The sequence below is a fragment of the Hyla sarda genome, chromosome 9 (assembly GCF_029499605.1).
Source record: "Hyla sarda isolate aHylSar1 chromosome 9, aHylSar1.hap1, whole genome shotgun sequence".
In the NCBI taxonomy this organism is placed as follows: Eukaryota; Metazoa; Chordata; class Amphibia; order Anura; family Hylidae; genus Hyla; species Hyla sarda.
This window is the reverse complement of record NC_079197.1, coordinates 170,860,340-170,875,396: the sequence shown is the minus strand read 5'-3', so window position 1 is coordinate 170,875,396 and position 15,057 is coordinate 170,860,340. Positions and strand designations below refer to the sequence as shown.

At 44.1% G+C, this 15,057-nt stretch overlaps 1 protein-coding gene across 4 annotated transcripts; it reads right to left on the bottom strand.

Annotated features, from left to right (window-relative positions):
* Positions 1–382: 382 nt before the first annotated feature.
* On the bottom strand, positions 383–13,018 carry BRD2 (bromodomain containing 2). Of its 4 annotated transcripts, none has more exons than XM_056538677.1 (13): positions 12,579–13,018; positions 11,699–12,477; positions 8,711–8,816; positions 7,388–7,525; positions 6,719–6,863; positions 6,409–6,617; positions 5,094–5,465; positions 4,836–4,964; positions 4,535–4,741; positions 3,288–3,517; positions 2,880–3,184; positions 1,882–2,031; positions 383–1,699 (listed from the first exon to the last, which is right to left on the bottom strand). In XM_056538677.1, exons 4-13 carry the CDS (start codon positions 7,496–7,498, stop codon positions 1,566–1,568), a joined length of 1,992 nt encoding a protein of 663 aa, XP_056394652.1. In that variant the 5' UTR covers positions 7,499–7,525; positions 8,711–8,816; positions 11,699–12,477; positions 12,579–13,018; the 3' UTR covers positions 383–1,565. The 4 variants fall into 4 exon arrangements, with proteins under 4 accessions (XP_056394652.1, XP_056394650.1, XP_056394651.1 ...); XM_056538675.1 differs by lacking the exon at positions 8,711–8,816 and adding an exon at positions 9,268–9,568 and having other exon boundaries at positions 12,579–13,017; XM_056538676.1 differs by lacking the exon at positions 8,711–8,816 and adding an exon at positions 9,268–9,568 and having other exon boundaries at positions 5,094–5,462; positions 12,579–13,017.
* Between the last annotated feature and the right edge of the window lie 2,039 nt (positions 13,019–15,057).

Here is a 15,057-nt window from a genome sequence, read left to right as displayed (position 1 = left end):
TGACTGATTTAAAAAAATAAAAATAGAGATTGACATGTTTAAAGTTTTGAAGTGACAGGAACACTAGTTCAATTCCCAACTTGACTGACCAAGGACTATAGGGAACAAAATGAAAGCATTACCCTCTTCTTGGTCGGTGGCAGGATATGGGTGATAATCAGCGCCTGATGTTCCTTCCCGGTCGCCCCATCTAAGTCTATGGAACTTCGGGACGATCATCAGGTAATTTCTCATGACGTCAGTATCGGCGCTAGTCTCTGGCAACAGGATAGCACTTCTAGTTTCACCCATATCCTGCTGCCAGCTGAAAGGATAGTAACACTTTAGGCTTCCTCTACATTACTCAGAGACACCCCCAACCCACCAAAAAATATATAAAGTTCCCAATGAAAGACATTTTTGGAAGTATATTTTTTTCTTTATTTTCATGTTTCCAAACTAAAGGGTTTGAACAGATACAAGAGAGACATAGTAAAGACATCATACATGGCGACAAAACAGTCAAAATAGGAAGAAAATAAAAACATTTGCTTCCAGGTAAAAAATAAAGTCACCCTTTACATTGAGAAACATGCCGCTTGTGCAACTTGTAATATATATATATATTTATATAGATATATACAGAGCTTATAAAATCTTACATCTACATTGGCCCCTGTATCAACAGGGGACCCTCTGTAATTATTTTACATTATAAAACAAAGAAAAGTTTTTCTTCCTTCTCTTAAAATAAATACAAAAGAAAAAAAAAAGGGAAAACAAAAAGAACAAACATGAAAGGCGATACAAGACTTCTGTAGATGGGTATGGATACAAGTCGACAGTGTCCGGAGACGAACTTGCCGTCACCTAATACGTTGCATGCATCAGAGGGCCCAAGGGGTCTTTTCCTAGTGTGTTTAACATTAGGTATAAAATCTTCTCCGAATGTCTTAGTAGTTTAAGACATTTTGAAGGCAATTTTTTTCTGGACCCTTGAGCAGCCCCCCCCCTCTGCTGTGCTAAAATCCCTCACAAGGAGCGCACATTAGTAATACTCTCACCACTGAGCCAATACTCCAGCTGAGTAACCTTCCCAGGTAAAAAAAAACAAAAAAAAAAAAACTAGAAGAGTCATCTGTACGCTGTAAAAAGCGACAAACCAGAGGCCATCTTGAAATTGTCCCAGCAGAGGACTCTACTTCTTCCAGGTCTGTGCGTTCCATATGAACATGTAAACAGAATAAAATAAGGACACTGCATCGACTATCACTTGCCCACCCACCCTCAATAATGCTTTATGCCCACACAGGAGTCAGATATTAAGGGTGACGTCACATGCTCCAGGACTCTCCACAGCTGTCTTTATGTGCACCACTTGCCGTGGGAAAAAGAAAGGCAGGGAATTCAAACAATCCAAAGGCCTCAAGTTTGTTTATCCCCCAAACGGGTGTAGAGTTTGGTTCGCAAGGGGTTCTGTTCCTGCAGATCCTTTTAGAACCACATACAAAGCATTGAACCCGAGCCTTCCTTCCCTGTTCCAGTGAAAGGTAAAGCGACTGTCACATATTTAACCCCCCCACCCCTCAACCGGAGTCCGAGTCACTTGTGTCTGAGGAGCTGGAAGTAGAACTGCTGCTACTGTCAGAGTCTGAGCTGGAACTGGAAGCACTGAGGCGGGAAACAGAGACCGGCTGCGCTGATTCTGCTTTTTCGTGGGCTGTAAAGTAGAAAGAAAAATTCACATAACTAACATGTGTAAGAGCGACGCACAAGATTGTTACAGGAGCTGGAGGTCCACAGTTAGGAGACCACTGCTATAGGATAATAGACTGAACATGGGTCTTTTTAACCTTACAAACTATAAAATTAAAAAGGAAGTTAAAACTTTCTGGTACTCACCTTTCTTGGGTGGTTTTTTGGTGGAGTTTAGTTGCCCGCTGACATCCTGTAGTCTCTTTTCCAGCTCTCTCTTCTTCTCCAGAGCAATCTCTTCTTTTGTTTTCCCCATCGGTTTTTTGAGCGTTGCAGAGAGCATGGAGTTAAGTGGAGCTGAAAGACGCACAAACAAGAACATGTGTTATTAAACAGGAAACCCCGGAAATACAACAAACCCTGGTTCCCCTAACCGGCAGATCTATGGGGTCTAATCTACATTAAAAAAAAAAAAACTACAACTCACAGCATGCCTGGACAGCCTTAGGCTTTCCAGGCATGCTGGGAGTTGTAGTTTTGCAACACCTGGAGGCACCCTGCTTGGAAAACACTGTCAGAGTTTAACAGGTTCTATGAATCCAACAATCCAGCCATCAATTTGTTTACTCTTGAAAAAAGTAGCTCTCTTTCTAAGTGCTCCTAGGTACCTGTCACAATATCCGGCCACAGGATGGAGTGTAAACAGCCCAATATTCCTGTAGCCTCAAAACTTGGCCCACCACGACGTGATCACGAGACAAAAATTGCAAACAACTTTGCATAGCACTTTCAGCATTTTGACTCTTAATCCTGTCATGTCAGGCCAAGTCACCGGCTACGAGAATGCCAGCCAGTTTACACATATCCCACCTCCGGATTAGGACAAATACCCTTTTAGTGTACGTTCACACGTACAGGATCCTGCAAAAAATCCTGCACATCAAATCTGCGTATGTGTGAAAATTAGGTGTTTTTGGATTTGTACAAAGGTATTGGAAATTCTCTCACCTCTACTCAGTCAACATGGGTGTAAACTGTCAACTCCCTATAAGTGAACAGCTTCATCTACAGTCTAAGTAGTTTGACCCAGGACTAGACTATGAGAACGACTACACCCACCATATGAATATAATACCTAAGTGAGTTAATCGCACTGTAGTATCAATAATCCCTGGAAAAATAGGAAAGACTAATAAAAGACTCACCGAAGAGCTTTCTTGGCTTCTTTCTTAGACAAGACATCACGTATCTCTCGAGCTCCCGAAGAGTAGAAGGCTTTAAAGTCTCAAAGTCGATTTCTATTTCCTCAGGATTGGAATCTCGTAGCGAGGGTTCCCGGGACTGAATTATATGCACCACACGACCCAGCTTCTCTCCGGGTAGTTTGTTTATGTCCAAACTTAGCTGCCGCTTCTCGTCGTAAGTCATTGGCTTGCATTCCTCCTCCTCTTCGGAGTCATACATGACCGGTGGAGGCGGAGGCAACGATTTTGATGACTTCTTAGAGCTCCTGAAGAAACATGAGGAAAATTAGTATAAAACAGGCAGAATGTTGTAAAAACTAGCAAAATGTGCATGTAAAGAAAACTGAGCAACAAGCAGCCTAAACTTACTTTGATACCATAGGGGTTGTGCTGCTTGTGGATGTGGTCCCACCAGACGAGGATTTCTTGGACTTTTTGTTCTGTGGTCGTGATTTGCCACATCTCCATTCATCGTCATCTTTCACTTTCTTCTTCTCAGATTTCTTCTTTTTCTTTTTTTCCTTCTTCTCTCTTTTCTTCTTAGGCTTGGAAATTGGGCCCTGTGAAAGAGCAGCTAGCTGCTCATGTACCGCCCGGAGCTGTGTAAAAAAAATAAGTAAATAAATAACGTGTTAGGTCTGATACAGGAATTCCCCCCATTCATTCTTGATTGCTGAAGTTAAAAGGGGTCATTTCATTGATTCTTTATAAGAAAAAAAAACTGTCACCCGTTCATCCGCACTATAACCCGATACGGAGTCTCTGACTGCTATACCTACCTGCAGTCCGGAGCCCTGATCCCCCAAAAGTCCCCCTCTTCCAGCCCTGACTTGCGCTTCGAGGCGGGCCCGCCAGCTAGATTTAAACATTCATAAGCGCCGGTCACGTGAACGTTCAGTAGGGCACAGGGGACCTTTGGAGGATCGGGTCTGCGGACTGCATGTAGGTATGGCAGAGACGCCGCATCAGTCGCCTGTTCACCCACACTATAACCTGGTGTATCGGGTCCAGGATTAGAAAAACATTTTGTTTTAGTAGTACTGCAGCCGAGCTGCAATACTAGACTCAATCTGTGAACAGGAGTGGTGCTGTTTTTTTGCAACAGGAAATCAGTTTTTCTAATCCTGATAGCCTATTCTCAAGAGCCAGAATCCTGGTATCAGCTGTTTGATTGGGCCATGGTATATTGTTCCTGGGCACATGGCTGTATATTTACTAACTGCTGTGCTTGGCATTACAGCCCACTACAGCTTTGTACCATTTAAGTGAAAGTGACTGAGCAGCAACTCCCCACTAAAATAATTTTGAGTGATGGGATAAAAAAAAATCCGTGTAAAAGCCCTTGAAGGAATTGCCACTTGCTTACTCCGTATTTAAAATCAGAGTTACTATATAGAATGCCATATTCTTCTAAATTATTTTTACCTAACCAGGATTTTTTCCTAACCAGCTGTTGCAACTACAACTAAGCATGCCCAGACAAAAACAGCTGCTTTCCTCTAAAAATAGCACCACTCGTCCTAATGTTGTACTTGGTATTAACACTCCGCTTCAGCAACTAATCCTGTATAACCCCTGTAACCATGTCAAACTATTGTTGAGTATTTTGAGCTTACCTGCTCCTGAAGTTCTGCCAGTCTGTTTGCCCTCTCCTCCTCAGAGTCATCCGAGCTCTCGCTCTCGTCGGAGCTGTCGCTGCTGCTCTCGCTGGACGAATCAGACGACGATTTCGAGTCGGAGGGGGGCAATTGTGTAGATGTGGGAGGGGGCGTAACTACCATCGGCTCATCTGGCATTTTAGCGTAACGGAATTCAAACACATCCTGAATGGAAGATAAAGATGATGAGTTTATAGATTCCTAAAAAAATACCTTACAAGACAAAGAAAAACAATATAAATGGGTCCGTCTTGCTCACCTGCAACTTCCTTGCCATGGCCACAACATCATGATCCGGTGGGTTATACTTGTAGCAGTTTGAGAACATGAGCCTGACATCTGCGGCAAACTCCTGAGCGTCATGGTATTCTCTATTTTCCATTTTTTTCTGTACAAGAAAAACCAGTGAAAACCAATGTAACTAAAAGTGAATTGTACAGAAGTCATTCCTGCTTTCGGGTCAACAATCCCTCACAACAGCTCTAAAGACTGCGGCCATGTCTGTCCCTCAACCCACCTTGATGGTGCTGAGATCCATGGGGTGTTTAATGATTTCATGGTAGTCGTGCAGTCCCAGAGCAGAGGCATCCACGGGTTTGTAAAAAGGCCAAGCGTAGGCAGCGTGTTTCTTGGAGAGAAGTTCCTTCAGTATTCCATTGCAGTATTTGAGCTGCTCGGTTAGTTTGCCTTTCTTAGACGTCTGATGCTGCTGAGAGTCTGGGAGGTCCTTTCGAGGCGGCTTGATGGGCCGACCACTTTCCCTACGAGCGGGGATCTTAGCAGGTTTGTTGTTCTCCAATGGAGTTAGAGGAGAGGAATCTCCACTGGTGGCAATAATAGCTGTGGTGGTTGGAGTTGTAGTGTCTGCTTTTCTCTTCACACCTTTCTTCTAGGAAGAAAAAAAAATCTTTAGTGTGAATTCACACCACATTTTTGCTATACTGTTTCCGTATACGGTTTCAAGTTAAAATCTGAAAGAACAGTATAGAAAACCGTATGCAGTGACTTAACATTGTAAACCGTATGTAAAACTCATCATCTGGTTTAATCCGTTTTGCGTCTTATACACTTGTCTGCTTTTTTTCTTTTACTTGTACCCAAAACTGTAGTCTACCACTTTTTTTGGTCCAGGTGAAAAAACAGTATTAAACCATATATTTTTCTTTTACATGGGAGTCAATGGGAACCGTACAGAACCGTATGTGCGTACAGTTCCATCCAGTTTTTGACTTTGCAGTTTTTCTTCTTGTAATTTCAATCAAACAAGTGAAACTTTATTCAAAATTGAGTGATAAGTGAAAAACATATGCATTTTTTTCCTTAAGACGGATGCAACCAGACATAATTTTTCAAACCGTATACGGTTTGAAATTTGTACACGTTTTGATACAGTTTAGTCAGGTTTTGAGAAATCCGTTTCTCAAAAACCTGATACGGGAACTGTATTGCGAATGCAGCCTTAGATACAGTCAATGTATGCGGTCTGGAAAGAAATCTAGGGAGGACAATATATAACAAATCTGCAAATAGAAAGGAGAGAAGGCACTCTCGTGCAGGACTCCAAGTAATCCCCCAGAAAAAGACTGAATTACCCGGCGCTGTCCGGAACAAAGCCAATGAATCCATGGATACGTCAAGTAAGTAGCTTTATTGTAAGAAACATGCAAAGCGTTTCGCTGTGCACATTTCTTACAATAAAGCTCCTTACCTGAAGTATCCGTGGATCCATTGGCTTTGTTCCGGACAGCGCCGGGTAATTAGGTCTTTTTCTAAAGTCCTTGTCTATCTGAATATACAACAAGGGCTGCATTATTTGCCAGGCTGAGGCTCACCTTAGATACTGGTTGTGTGGCTGCTGGAACAACTGGCAGCATTGTCTGAGCCGAGGCCATGGATTTCAGCATAGGATTAGAAAGGACCGCAGGGTGCGGTAAATTAATTACTGTCGTGGGCACTTCAGGAGAACTTGGGTAGAGTGAAGACTGAGACATGGAGGAGACAGCTGGCACTTGGTGTGCTGTTGCAATTCCACCTGTAATGACTGAGAAAATGGCAACATTAAAGTCAGATTTGTTTCTACTGTAAAAGAATCAACCAGTAATATTCAATGAAGCTGGTCTGTTCTATGCAACCATCATTTACCTGGTGATTTGCTGTTTGGCGATTTCACATGCTTAATCTTAGTAGCAGTATTTGGGATCTCCTGCTCTTCTTGGGGCATCTGTGCTACTTTCTGCAAGAACATTTTCTCCAGGCTTTGGGCCATTAGCACAATATCATCTGTAGGCTTTAGGGTGCAGATAGAAAAACGTAAGTAACTTTTCAAATTACTTGGATGTAAAAAAAAAAAAAAAAAAAAAAAAAAAAACAACGCAAAGCATAACCCTAAAGCTTTTGAGAACTTTCTGTACATTTCACTATCCCGAGCACTGAAGAGCTGTGGGGGAAGTGTGAAGAACAGTCCCCCATCCTGGGATTTAGGTACGAAATTTAAAACATTTAGACACCTGACTATAATGCACACTGCTGCATTAAAGTCATTTGTCTATAAAGCATTAGAGGTTCCCGTTAAATTGCCATTGCAGAATCTGTATTTTGCATCGGTATTTGCAAACTAAATCTAGGAGGATCAAAAGGCAGAAAACAAATGCAATGAAGAATTAGCACAATCCTAGTTTTGGCTTACAAATGCAGATGCAAAATATTGACAAATACTGATAGCCTGAGGTCATTATATGGATAAAAACATCCCCCTAATAGGCTCATCTTAACCTTGTCTAACTCAAACATTTAGACAGAAGTCACACATACCTTGTTATAAATGTAGCAGTTTGTGAACATAGTGTTGAAGTCCTGCATACACTCCAGTGCGCTCCAGTAGTAGTTGTTTTCTAGCCGCCTTTTGATGGTGCCCATATCCATAGGCTGCTTGATGATTTTGTGATAGTCCTATATCAACAGCCAGGAATCAAAGCAGGATAAAAAAAGTTAACTTTTGTAAGCGCTGACATATTATTCAACGTAACAAAAGCATAGTTAATAATCTAATCCAGTGTTTCCCAACCAGGATGCCTCCAGCTGTTGCAAAAGCTTGAGGCATCTTGGCTGGGAAACCCTAGATTAGATCTTTAAAAGGGATACTCCACTGGATTTGTTTTTCTTTTTTAAATCAACTGGTGCCAGAAAAGTTAAACAGATTTGTAAATTACTTGTATTAAAAAAATCTTAATCCTTCCAGTACTTAGCTGCTGTTATGATCCACAGGAAGTTCTTTTCTTTTTGAGTTTCCTTTCTGCCTGACCACAGTGCTATGTGCTGACACCTCTGCCCATTTTAGGAATTGTATGGAACAGGATAGGTTTTCTATGGGGGATTTGCTCCTACTCTGGACAGTTCCTAAAATGGACAGAGGTGTCAGCAGAGAGCACTGTGGTCAGACAGAAAGGAAATTCAAAAAGAAAAGAACTTCCTGTGGATCATAACAGCAGCTGATAAGTGATGGAAGGATTAAGATTTTTTTTTTTTATAGTAGAAGAAATTTACAAACTTTCTGGCACCAGTTGATATAAAAAAAAAATTCTTCAAGTGGAGTAACCCTTTTACTGCTGTATGAGAGTCTTTATAAACTTTGACAAGCAAAAAAGTTAAGTACTAAAGAGGTAAAAAAAAAAAAAAAAAAAAAAAAAAAAAAAAATGTATGCGTTTCATCTTCAAAGGGATAAACAACCCCTAAACTGAGACTCCGAGATGACTGCTTCTGTGTACAACACACCTGATGACAGCTCTGGGATATTTTGGAGGACTGAACTTAGACTGTCCCTCGCCAAATACCAGAGTAACACCGGCTACAAAGTATAAAGAGGTCACAGAGACCACGTGTAACAGTCACCAAACCCAGCACTCAGTCAATTCTGTCCAACGTTATAAACCAATGAATGTTGGCTTAAAAAAATGCTAGTGTTTACTATGTGGGTGTCCGCACAGGCTCCCGGCCAGCACTGCGGCATTCTGCTCGGCCCATTGATACTGCCAGGGTTACACAGACTTGCCAAACTTGGGAGAATGACAAGATAGTGAGGTGGTTGCAGGGGAGAATAGGACTGTATTCTAAAAGCTAAATAATAGCACACCTACCAGATTAATTGTACCTTCATACTTCTAATCCAAGACATCTCAGTATGTGTAGCTTTATATACTTTGTCACAGTTGAGTTCCTGTACAAATTCATGGATGGGCAGATCTGCAAAATGTATCAATTGGAAATTTGCATTTCACAAAAGGAAAAAAAAAAAAATAAGTCAACCAAATTAACAAATTATAGGGACGTGACTATAATTATATGAAGCTTTCAACTACGCAGCGCAACATCCGTACAATTGTAAGGATGAACAGGAAGGGGCAGCGGAAGTGCAAGATAGAGAAAATGGAGGAGCTCTCATTGTGTTTGAGGGATAAGTAGGTTACTACATTTTTTCGCCTACTCTTAGATGTAACATGTACGGTTCCCTGTGCCCCATGGCACCAGATGATGCCTTGTATGTCTGCAAAACCAGAGCTGTCACCAGGTCATGTGAACCATACATCATAGTACAAACGGGACACAGAGTCAGGATCCCATCCCATAAAAAAACATGTGACTGCACCCTCTGCCACCCAGCTTTGCACAACAACCAAAGCATCAAAAAACGTACCGGCAAACCAAGCTTCACAGCATCCACCGGCTGGCGAAACGGCCACGAAAACTGGTGCTTCCACAGGGACTTCATGACCACCTTGTGCAGGTACTGCAGCTGGTTGGTGGAGCGCCCAGGCTTCTTCGGATTGCTGACTTCTGGAGGAGGGGGATTGACTTGAGGGCTGTGACTAAAGACTCCGGACGTCATGGTGGGTCCCTCAAAGTCCTCGTACAGGAGGGAGGGCTTGCGGATACGCTTTCCTGGTGTTCCCTCCACTGACTGACCCATTATAGCATGATTGATATCCAGCGGTGGCCTGCGAACAGCAGAGTCTTCGGTGAGTGATCTGTTATGACCTAACATTACACTGCTAATAACTTAGATATAATGTATATAAGTAGCCATTTAATTCTACACTAACAACTTCTTTATACAGGAAGGATTTCCTCTGCCATGGTTACAGCTCACACAAGCAAAACAATTACTACCCGGGACACAAACCAGATACAACCTGTACGGTCACATTCTAGACGAGCGGTCTAGTGATTACCCCAATCTACGTTGTGATGCCATCTTATACTGTAAACAAAGCTGAATGTAGGAGCCCTGATAGTGTTATCACTCACATCAGTACATAAAGGCCGGCATGTATCATTGTAGGTGTAAGTGAACCCTTTTTCTACACTGTGTGCTGGAGATTTGTAGGAGAACCAAATTTATTAAATAGTCGCAGAGTATTTCATAAATTTTGTGCAGGTCACATTTTCTGAAATTTCTCTTTTCACATACACCAAAAAGTTAAGCCAAGTCTGGTCTTGTGTAGTTTTAAAGACTTTTCAGTGCCTTTGCGCCTTTTTACAAAAAGGCAACGTTCATAAAAACAATCCATATCATGTGTATTGCCAAAAATCTGTGGATTTGCAACTCAAAATCAGCAGAAATGTGTAAAAAAAAAAAGCGAAGAAAAAAAAATATATAGTCTAAAGACAATGATAAATGTGGCATATCTTCATAGAGGTCACTGTAGTTCGCACTGTTGTCTTGCAGTACTGGGGTCCTGGGTTCAAGTCCCACAAAGGACATCTGTAAGGGGGCCGTACATTCTCCCCATATTTATGTGGGTCTCTTTGGAGCAGTTTTTCCCTCACTCCCACACTGATTTTAGGTTGTAAGCCCCATTGGGGACAGGGACCTATGTTATTAATCATCTCTATAAAACACTATCATATATTTCAATTTTACAAATAAATAAGCAATTATAGCCCCAACTAATAAAAGCATCAGCAATAACTTTCTAATGTTAAGTTGAAGTAACATGACCAGACGTCAGCACTGAGTCAGTCTCTGTATTGGGGAAGTGTTGACTCATCCCAGTACCAGGCAGCGCCTCCTAAATATCCCAGGGTGTACAGGGGCAGTGACATCACACTGTTATTGTCTCACGTCATACTGCATACAAACAAGATCTACTGAATCAATGTTTTCCCATACAGTGTGCCTCCAGCTGTTGCAAAGCTACAACTTCCAGCATGCCCAGACAGCCAACGGCTGTCTGGGCATGCTTGGAGTTGTAGCTTTGCAACAGCTGGAGGCACACTGTATGGGAACACACTAAGATATCGGACAGAGGCAACTAGTCACTGACTAAAACCATGGAGGGGTATAAACAGTGGGTGCTTAGACCATTTAATGTATGTAAAACTAATACAGTGTAAAGCTGACCCTCAATAACCCCAAACAAACAAAGTATTTAATGTATGTAAAACTAAAAGTTTAAATCTGACCCTCAATAACCCTTATAAAACAAAGTGAGTGCTCCAGATCTAACCTCAGTGTTCATACAGCAGCACAGCACTACCGTAAAGAGAAACCACAAAGCTGAACACAATCAGTTACTATGTATACACAGCCCGGACTGAACCATTCACAGCTACTAAGCAGGGGGAGGTCAAGACCTTAACACAACCCAGTCTGGGCTTACCCATAAAAAAATAATAATAAATTCCGTTAAACGAGAAAAGGAAAGCGATAGTAAGTATCCGGTGGCGGTTACATCCGTTGCCGGGATACACAGCGCCCCCCTCGGGATAGTATATAAACCTGGGCAGCCGGAAGAAAATGGCGGCGCCGCAGTTATAGGAGGGCGCAGCTAAAAACAAATCGTCTAGAAAATAACATAAGCGCGGCCGATAATACTAATCGATATCGCATCACCGATATTAGAAGGTAAATGTGCTGGTGAGATAGTGCGGGCCGCAGGCGGCGGATGGATATGGATTGTAACGGCGCTGATAGGTAGTGAAGTAGACGCCATCACTATGGAAGCAAGGCCCGGTATATGGGGGGGGGGTGATGCGGGGAAACCATAAATTCTAGAAAAAATACGTATTTCTGTCACAATATTAGTTCTGTCTGATACACAATAGGTCCATCCGTTGCCAGGTACCTTTTAAACGCTGGGTTTAGGGTTGCCTCCATGCGGATGGATACGGATTGTGTAGCCGCCCGCTCTCCGGCTGAGGGCGCAGCGATCTCTTTGACTCAAACCACTTTCAGCCTCTGTCGCCCTCTCCACAGCTCCGGGTTCTCCGCTTCAGCGAAATGGCGCCTCGCACACTGAGGCCGGTCTTATATAAATACAGGCGCCGCTCGCTATTGGCCGAACAGGGCCGGCCCCTTGGATCCTTCCAACGCATCCATTGGCCGACGCCTCCATCAATTACAATATCCCACGCCCACTCCGAGCAAAGCCTTTTCCTATTGGTCGTCAGCTCTAACGTTGTATGACTGACCCCTAGCGGTCAAGGCGAACACAACCACTGCAGCAGCCTAGGAGGACGCGCCCTTTACATCGTAGGACTCCAGGACGAGTGACTCAGCGCGGCCTCCACGTCACACAAGAAGAAACTCCTCTCTCATTGGCTGGAACCAGGCAGAACTCGGCGGCCAGGACGGGTCCCATTGGCTGTTACTAGGCAGCAGAGCTAAGACGGTGGGGAGGCGGAGCTTCCAGATCACGCGACGTGGCCGTTGTTTTCTCCTTCTGGCGGCTTGAAGGAGACGGCGCCATCTTGCTGCGCAGTTGTAATACTCTTCGCCACACAATAGAGTGACCGCCATTTTGTCGTCCGTGTCGATTTTCCTCAGATGTAAAATAAAGGTTTTCCACGCGGCGTCACACAATTCACGTCCTCATAGCGATTAGTTCTAAGCATGACCGTAATTCTGTAAAAGAACCAGACATACATAAAAGGTTATAGTAAAGATACTAAAACAAAAGCCTCAAACTAACATAACACAACATAAGACGATAGATAAACGCTTACCGTACACAGAAATGCGCTCATTTCCCTCAAGTCACCCTCAGAGTCCACACACCGCAACTCGGCGGTTTTACACCGCAACCGAAGCTTTAAGGCGAAAACAAACCCGGTGCCCGGATAAACCGGACTCCGCTTGTTACGATGAGCCGGTTTCTGTCACTTTCCGCCGCCGGAATATGGTTCCCGGTCCCCGCAGGCACACGCCGCCCCCGCCTGCTTAGATCCGCCGCCATTTTGTTGTCAGGAGCTGAGGCAGCAGCGCTGTGCATGTCCGTCCTCTCCCGCAGCTCCTGGGACGCCCCGGCCCCCGGATGCTACATCCCTTCCGCCCCCTACTGGCGGCTGCCGCATTATTTCCTCCCCCTTTCTCTCTCCACACCTCCCTTTCATCGCCTCATATGTGCACAGTCATTGCCCTAAGATGGCGGCCGCTCCTTGTTTTAGTCACTTCCCCGAACTGAAAAAAAAAACCGCTAGAGTAAAAAAACCGTCACCTACATGGCGGGAAAGGGCGGCGCTTGTATATGGCATTGTGTAGTTATATGAGGTGAATAAATGGCTGACAGGAAAAGGAAGACCCCGCCAATATTGTGTGGTGTCTGCCTCACACCCTTACTATACTATACAACAAGGAGGGCTGCATGTTATGTGGTGTCTGAGACCCCCTACTATACTACGATATAACATGGAGGGCTGCCTGTTCTGTCATGTCTGCCTCAGACCCCTACTATAGTATATAACATGGAGGGCTGCCTGTTCTGTGATGTCTGCCTCAGACCCCCTACTATAGTATATAACATGGAGGGCTGCCTGTTCTGTGATGTCTGCCTCAGACCCCTACTATAGTATATAACACGGAGGGCTGCCTGTTCTGTTATGTCTGCCTCAGACCCCTACTATAGTATATAACATGGAGGGCTGCCTGTTCTGTCATGTCTGCCTCAGACCCCTACTATAGTATATATCATGGAGGGCTGCCTGTTCTGTCATGTCTGCCTCAGACCCCTACTATAGTATATATCATGGAGGGCTGCCTGTTCTGTCATGTCTGCCTCAGACCCCTACTATAGTATATAACATGGAGGGCTGCCTGTTCTGTCATGTCTGCCTCAGACCCCTACTATAGTATATAACACGGAGGGCTGCCTGTTCTGTGATGTCTGCCTCAGACCCCTACTATAGTATATAACATGGAGGGCTGCCTGTTCTGTGATGTCTGCCTCAGACCCCTACTATAGTATATAACACGGAGGGCTGCCTGTTCTGTTATGTCTGCCTCAGACCCCTACTATAGTATATAACATGGAGGGCTGACTGTTCTGTGATGTCTGCCTCAGACCCCTACTATAGTATATAACATGGAGGGCTGCCTGTTCTGTCATGTCTGCCTCAGACCCCTACTATAGTATATAACACGGAGGGCTGCCTGTTCTGTTATGTCTGCCTCAGACCCCTACTATAGTATATAACATGGAGGGCTGCCTGTTCTGTGATGTCTGCCTCAGACCCCCTACTATAGTATATAACATGGAGGGCTGCCTGTTCTGTCATGTCTGCCTCAGACCCCTACTAGAGTATATAACACGGAGGGCTGCCTGTTCTGTGATGTCTGCCTCAGACCCCCTACTATAGTATATAACATGGAGGGCTGCCTGTTCTGTCATGTCTGCCTCAGACCCCTACTATAGTATATAACATGGAGGGCTGCCTGTTCTGTGATGTCTGCCTCAGACCCCTACTATAGTATATAACACGGAGGGCTGCCTGTTCTGTCATGTCTGCCTCAGACCCCTACTATAGTATATATCATGGAGGGCTGCCTGTTCTGTGATGTCTACCTCAGACCCCTACTATAGTATATAACATGGAGGGCTGCCTGTTCTGTCATGTCTGCCTCAGACCCCCTACTATAGTATATAACACGGAGGGCTGCCTGTTCTGTGATGTCTGCCTCAGACCCATACTATAGTTCATAACATGGAGGGCTGCCTGTTCTGTGATGTCTGCCTCAGACCCCTACTATAGTATATAACACGGAGGGCTGCCTGTTCTGTGATGTCTGCCTCAGACCCCCTACTATAGTATATAACATGGAGGGCTGCCTGTTCTGTGATGTCTGCCTCAGACCCCTACTATAGTATATAACATGGAGGGCTGCCTGTTCTGTGATGTCTGCCTCAGACCCCTATTATAGTATATAACATGGAGGGCTGCCTGTTCTGTCATGTCTGTCTCAGACCCCTACTATAGTATATAACACTGAGGGCTGCCTGTTCTGTTATGTCTGCCTCAGACCCCTACTATAGTATATAACACTGAGGGCTGCCTGTTCTGTGATGTCTGCCTCAGACCCCTACTATAGTATATAACATGGAGGGCTGCCTGTTCTGTGATGTCTGTCTCAGACCCCTACTATAGTATATAACACGGAGGGCTGCCTGTTCTGTGATGTCTGCCTCAGACCCCTACTATAGTATATAAC